Genomic DNA, 7,471 nt, shown 5'->3' on the forward strand with positions numbered 1-7,471 from the left:
CTGCATTCAAGAATTGGTCTAGCAAATGTTTTATAAGCTCTGGTTAGTAGTGTAGAGTGTTCTGGAGTCACAACATAGTGTTTCTGGAGAAGAAGCTACGTAAGATTAGGTTTACAACTCTTAAAGCCTTTTTTGCGATGTAGTTGCAGTGGGCTTTGGCACTTAGATCATTGAATATGAAAACTCAAAGGTCTTTGACAGGGTGGGGGTCATCTGTAAGGTAATGTCCATCGAGTTTGTATTTAGTGTTTAGATTCTTTTTTCCAATTTGTAAGACAGAGCATTTGCTGGTTGAGATTTGGAGTTGCCAAGTTTTTGACCATTCTGACACAAAGTCAAGGTAGCTTTGAAGGGTAGCTGTATTGTTGGTAGTGTTAAATAGTTTGACATCATCAGCGAAAAGAACACAATTATTTTTAATATGGTCATAGAGATCATTAATGTATAATATGAAACTTTTGGTTTTGCTGGCAAAAATAGCCTTCGTGAATTACTAGGTGGAGGTACCATCCTTTGATGCCCTACAAATGCCATGAATCAGGCAGAACAATTGTGCACTGCAGATTCAGCTGGAAGCCTAGGCCAATCTGTGAGCAACTGTACCCTCCCACGCCCTCCTGGCTGCCCCTGGAAGAGAAGAGCTGCTAGCCAAGAAGGGTAGGGAGGCAGAAGGGCAGCCCAAGAGATCTCCCCACTGGGAGGCACCCCAGAATTTATTTAAAACATTTGCAAATCTTAAACCAAACTCTGGGTGACTTACAAGCAGGAATAAAACACACACACAAAAATTAATCAAAGAGAAGAAACCTGGCGCCACAGCCACCCTTCCCTAACAGAGCCTGCAAATTCTCCCCTCACCCTGCTCAATGCTTGGGGGAGGAGCCGGGTCTTAAGTGCACTTCTAAATCCTGAAAGAGTGGGAGTCTGTCAGAGGACCTTCCATAGGGCAGGGGCTGCAAAGGAATGAGATCAGCTGGGGGAATAGAAGGCTCACTAAGGAAGAGAGGCAGCTTCTTCCCATTTGACCTCAGAAATCAGAGCTACCTTGATGAACTGTTTTGTGTGACCTTTAAGCAATTACGGGTGGAGACAGTCCTCTCCTGTCAGTGGTGCTCTAAGGTGGGGTGGGGAGACAACAATTGCTTGCAAGGTACTCCCTGTGCTCAGGTGGGGGGAGAGGCAACAGAGAGTTGCAGCCACCCCTTCCTCCTCTAGCCTCTGTGACCGACTTGGAGCCCCTCAGATGGTCAAACTCTCCTTTTCCACCTGGGAGCAGGGGGCCCCATGTTGACATGAGGTGGCCAAAGTTTGGAGGGGCTCCACTGCAGGACACCCCCCCCTGGGGTTTTTCTTCCTACCTCAAAGTCCTTCATCCCAATTTGGTTTTAACAGAGCTCCACTGGAACTTCATGACCTGTTCTGTGACTGAACTGTACAAAAAGGTGGGGGAAGGGATCTACTAGAAGCTCCTGAGTGAACAAGAGTTCAGTGGAAGGCCACGTGTCCCAGCACAGCCACAGAGAGTATGTGAGGCACCCAGAAGCCCAACATCCTCTTTGCAGAGTGATTGGGGGGAGGGGAGAGGGTGACCTGCTATGTTTTCTGGGATGAGGGAGGATGGTCCTCTGGGAACTAGAAGAACAAAAGAGGAGACCTGGCACAACATGGAGCTGCCACGGTTGTCCAACCGCCCTTGCCCAAGAGAAAAACTGCTCAATCCTGGGTGGACACAGGGTCCCTTTAAAAAAGGGTGCTTCATCTGAAAGACTTCTGCCCTTGTCTTCCTAGGAAAGAGCTTGGGAAAGAGTTCTCCCAGCTTCTTTGGGCTCACCCTAACTGCATACGGTGACTCAAATTCCATCAAGTGGCTTCTTTTCCCACAGAGGCCAATCTCAGCGCAGCTCCATCATTCCACTGAACAGAATAGAAATGAAATCAGAAGGAAAGGCCTGTGTTGAACCTTTTCATGAGGGCTGACTCACTGTGTGGCAGTGAGCCCTTTAGGATCAGCCCCACCAATTAACCACAATGGGGAGAATATTTTACTTTGCAATTAAGTCTTTAGGCTGCAATCCTACACCTGCTTACTTGGAGCTCAATAATATTGCTTTCAAAACTCCTGCACTAACGATGTTATCCAATAGGAACATCTGCAGCCCCAACAAAGTTGACTTTGTATATAAATATACAAATAGAATGAGACTATTGCCTTACACAATGTAAGCTGCCTGAGTCTTCGGAGAAGGGCGGGATATAAATGTAAATTAAAAAAAAAGAATTAACTCAGAGAACCTCCATAATACAACCAGAGTTACTTTTGAACAACAGAAAGTCCTCTAAATTGAATAGCTGAGTGGAGGGTCTGCCCCCAGCCAAGGACATACTCAAGCAAGCAAAAGCTAATTGGAGGAGATTGCTAGATTAAGGACCTCATTTGTGTTACCCAGCAGGGAGAGGGATGGGTATTTGCTCTAAGACCTGTACTAGACCTGGAAATGGGGAGGCCAGCTCCCAACCTTAGGAAAAGGTTCACAGCTGCACAAACCAAATGGCCACTCAATGCTCCTGGGCACACTTTGCTCCAGGCAACAGACAAGCAACTACCGGTCACTAAGGATATTTTAGGTGGGTTCCCGAATGGAGTCCATAGCCTCCCTCAAGGGACCTTTCTGTTCCAATATCCTTTGGCATCTTCACGTCTATTGCGCCTTGGTGTGCGCAGCCTGCTTAAAAATTTGACTCCGGAGCAAACTTTGCTTCAGACCGCCCAGAAAGGGAATCGCTGGCGGTGGGCAGCCAAGGGCATTCTGGTGCCCAGGAAGTTGCCCACTCCCGTCTAAAAATTGATTCTAAAAATCAATTTTTAAAATTGATTCTAAAAATCAATTTTTAAAATTGATTCTAAAAGTCAATTTTTAAAATTGATTCTAAAAATCAATTTTTAAATTGATTCTACAAATCCCGTCTAAAAATTGATTCCATGACTGCAAAGTCATGGAATCAATCATCAACCAATCCATTACCTCATATTTAGAAACTAACAACCTACTCTCCAATAAACAATTTGGTTTCAGGAAAAAATTATCATGTAACTTACAACTTCTCCACTGTAAAAACATATGGACTACAAATCTTGATCAAGGCAAATCAATAGATGCAATCTACATAGACTTCTGCAAAGCTTTCGACTCAGTAGTACACAATAAACTTCTCCTAAAACTATTATCCTACGGCATCTCAGGACCCCTTCACAAATGGATATCTGCTTTTCTGTCTAACAGACAACAAGTGGTCAAAATTGGCAATGCTTTATCAAATCCTGTTCCTGTCAAGAGTGGCGTTCCTCAAGGCAGCGTCCTTGGACCAACACTCTTTATACTATACATTAATGATCTTTGTGACCATATCTCAAGTAATTGTGTTCTCTTTGCTGACGATGTCAAACTATTTAACACCACAGACAATACTTCTATCATTCAAAATGACCTTGATCATCTAACCGCTTGGTCTAAAAATTGGCAGCTCCAAATTTCAACCAGCAAATGCTCAGTCTTACATATAGGAAAAAAGAACCCAAACATTAAGTACATACTAGATGGACATTACCTTACAGACGACCCCATCCCATTAAAGACCTTGGAGTTTTCATGTCAAATGATCTAAGTGCCAAAGCCCACTGCAACTACTTAGCAAAAAAAGCTCTAAGAGTTGTAAACCTAATCTTGTAGCTTCTTTTCCAAAACACCACACTACTAACCAGAGCATATAAAACATTTGCTAGACCAATTCTAGAATACAGCTCGCCTGTTTGGAACCCTCACCACATCTCTGACATCAATACAATTGAACGTGTCCAGAAATATTTTACAAGAAGAGTTCTCCATTCCTCTGAAAACAATAAAATACCTTATCCCACCAGACTTGAAATCCTAGGCTTAGAAAACTTGGAACTCCGTCGCCTTCGACAAGACCTAAGTTTAACTCACAGAATCATCTATTGTAATGTCCTTCCTGTTAAAGACTACTTCAGCTTTAATTGCAATAATACTAGAGCAACTAATAGATTTAAACTTAATGTCAACCGCTTTAATCTAGATTGCAGAAAATATGACTTCTGTAACAGAATCATCAGTGCTTGGAATACTTTACCTGACTCTGTGGTCTCTTCTCATAATCCTAAAAGCTTTAACCAAAAACTTTCTACTATTGACCTCACCCCATTCCTAAGAGGACCATAAGGGGCGTGCATAAGCGCACAAACGTGCCTACCGTTCCTGTCCTATTGTTTTTCTTTTCTTCTTCCTATATATATATATATGCTTATACCTCCTATATTTACTCATATATGTGTTTATATACTATATAATCTTTTTGTATGATACCTACATATATTGTTGTGACAAAATAAATAAAATAAATAAATAAATACCATTGGTATTGCCCAACGACAACCCTAATTTCCAGCCGGAGGAATTTTCTATGGCTTCTTCGGTCGGAGAGAGTGGGTCGGTCTCCCACATCGCATCCCTGCTGAACGGACTGACGGAAGGATGTTGCGGGAAGGACCTTGCCCGCACAGGCCGTCCAATTCGGAGCAGCGCTACGGCGGCCGCCGTTGAAACAACAGGTGGAGCTGATGAAACTAAGCCCCGGAAGGAGTGGAGGGGAATTCTGCCGCGCCGCCTCTCACCCACCTGAGTCGTCATCCTCCTCGTCGTCGCTCGATGCGCAAGGTCGCGGGGCTGCCCATAGCAGCAGCAGCAGCAGCCGCAGCGAGGAGAACCGGAGCCTCAGTTTCTTCGCGGGGCGCATCTTCGTTTGCCCTCGAGGTAGCGTCTGGAACCAGCCAGGCCGGGAGTCCGTCCCAGTGAAGCGTCTCCCAGAGATCGAAGGGACGCGCTTGCCGCCTTTTATAGCGGGGAGTTGTGCCGCGCCGCCCCGTCTTAGCCTGCGGAGGGAAGTGCTACAGCTCCGCGGGAAGAAGATGCCCCCTTTCGGCCCTGGCCGAGGCTTCACGCATCTCCGCTCGCTGTAGCTTCTGGTTGTAGCGGGTGTTCCAGCCACACTTTGCTGAGTATTTGTGGCCACAGGGATCCTCCCCTCGCCCCGTCGGAGCAGGGCTGTGTCCTCCTCACACCGACACGCTGGTCACGTCCCCCCCATTTCCCCGTTCCTGTTCGAGGTGTCCTCGTGGACTTGAGCAGGAGGCCGGTACCATTCTCCAGAGCCTGATTTGGACCGAGCAATTATCGGGGCCGGAGTCTTATGAGGCAGAAGAAAAGTCACCCGATCCAATCTGAGAGACGCCCGAGAAAGATGCGCTCCAGTTCGGTCTAATCCCAAACGAGACGGGACTTCTTCCGTGATCAGCCTAGACTCGGGACAGGGGACCCTGCAAGGCTCCCGTGCCCAGAGGCTTTTCTCTGAGTCCCGCCATTTTCTCTAGGCAGAACCGGCCTGGAGCGGCATTGGTGGAGGACTGAAAGGTGTCTGGAAGCTGCCCCTTGACTGCCCAGTCCCTTAGATGCGGGCGCTGGAACCTCCTTCTGGGGCAGAGAGCCTTGAGAGGAACCCAGCTCCCGCTCTCCAATCCCCCAGAGCGCTCTCCGCCATCCACCGACCCTGGAGGAAGGAGCGGCGAGGCATTGTAGCAGCCGAGCCTTTGAAGGCGAGAAGGAACCTGTGCGGGACTTTAAAGTTACTAATCTGGGGTAAATAATTTCTTTTCGCAGCGGCGGAATGATAGTTGCTTTCTGGGATTCGAGGAGCGAACTGCAGGATGGACCTGGGACCTTCAACAGGACAGCCAAGGCTCGGCAGTCCTCAGATCTATCCTCATTCCGGTTGCTTTGATCTTAGTAGTAATACTCAAGCTCAGAAACGAGCTTGGCCCAAAATCTCCCGGAAGTGAGCAATTCCCAGCGCCTTCTTCCCGCGCCACGGCCACACCAGGCAGTTCACGTTCTGCTTCCTTAAGACTCCGCGCCAACATCCTGGGTAAGCCTCTTTGTAAATGGCAGCGCTGCTCTTGAAGCCGGATTGGGCCCCAGCCTAGATGCAGCAGCAGCAGCCCTTTCACCCACCACTGACCGGGTGCTCCAGCCGGTGTACAACCGTTTCCTGGCAGTTTATACTTTTAACTCGCACCCCCATGCCTCCAGAAGAGGAAAAAGCAACCTCCCAGGCTGTCATGTACGATGTTGCCGATTCAACATAATTTATAAAATCAAGTCCCCCTTATGGTCGGGACAAATTTTAAATCGACGGCTGCGACATAAATTAACTCTTCTGATGGGAGCTTTAAAGCCTCGAATGAGTGCCGCCTAGAGTCGCCCCAAACAGCGAGATGAGCGGTATATAAATAATGAATAAATGAAAAATAATAGATTAATCGTGCATTGTCTGAATAACCGAATTACTCCTATGTGAGAAATGGAATTATTCCTGTAAAGAATATAGCCTAAGTAACTCCATACTGTACTCTTCCTATGACCTGAGTTAACCTGAGTTATTTTAACAGTGTAAGACATTTAACAAGGGGAGTTCAAGGAGGGTGGTATATGCTTTGGTGTAACTACGGGCCCCCGGACTGGCATGTTTGTTAAGGATCCTGAGAAATTTACAGAAGGGAACATACGGAAATTTCTTCTATGTCCCTCCTATCCCCCCCCCCCCAACTACGCTGATGGAGGGAAGTTTGGTTCCTTGCACACACTGCACAGGGTAAACCCTGACTACACAGATAGCCTACACAGACTACTGGATAGCATCAGGGTTAGGCGAGCAAGATTATAGAAAATCACTGCGGCACGCCTTTTGCGCGCCCTTCCTAAATTAAGGACCAGTTACTGGACACCCACCCACCGCCACACCTTCAAGCGGGTAACCTTTCCCCGCGGAGGCGTGGCTTTGATCGAGGATCGGCGTTTCGGCCCTTGCCTCACTCGTACAAGAACCTGTCAGCAAAAGCTCTGCTCCTTCAGGCATCGCGAGAGGAGCGGCTTTCTCCGTCTGCTCAGCTGTCCCGCCGGCAGTTCCCCGAGCAAGAGGGGCTGCCGCTCAGTTCTCGGTAAGCCGGGTGCTTAGACCGCCTGAGGCTCGGTACCGACCGGTCTGTTCGGAGTGGCCGTGTTGCGCCCTCCCCCGACAGCTGCTGTCGGTGGAGCCTGGAATAACTTCACCCTTGGCTCCCCCAAGCACCCCGCTGCCAGGCCCCCCCTCCCCACGGGCTGGTCACGTAGGTGTGCGTCGGGGAGGCGGGGGTCACGCTCGCACCTTGACGCCTTTCGAGGCGAGTCTTTTTCCTTTCTTCGATGGTTGGGAAGAATTTCTCCCCAAGAAGCTTGCTCACAGCAGCCCCCAAGGCCTGCCCCAGCATCGGCGCTTCCTTTAGCCAAGCTCAGGGGCACATGATATGGAAAAAATATGATACATGGTTACTTCCAAAGACACTATATAAGAAATGTTTTGT

At 48.0% G+C, this 7,471-nt stretch overlaps 1 protein-coding gene across 1 annotated transcript in view; it reads right to left on the reverse strand.

Annotated features, from left to right (window-relative positions):
• Nucleotides 1–7,471, reverse strand: part of CA9 (carbonic anhydrase 9) — a 37,219-nt gene extending 29,748 nt beyond the window's left edge. The window contains exon 1 of the mRNA XM_058172552.1: nucleotides 4,695–7,471. Coding sequence (XP_058028535.1) covers nucleotides 4,695–4,812 — 118 coding nt within the window. The 5' untranslated portion in view covers nucleotides 4,813–7,471. The remainder of the gene's footprint in view (nucleotides 1–4,694) is intronic.

Source organism: Ahaetulla prasina, chromosome 2 (genome assembly GCF_028640845.1).
Source record: "Ahaetulla prasina isolate Xishuangbanna chromosome 2, ASM2864084v1, whole genome shotgun sequence".
NCBI lineage: Eukaryota > Metazoa > Chordata > Lepidosauria > Squamata > Colubridae > Ahaetulla > Ahaetulla prasina.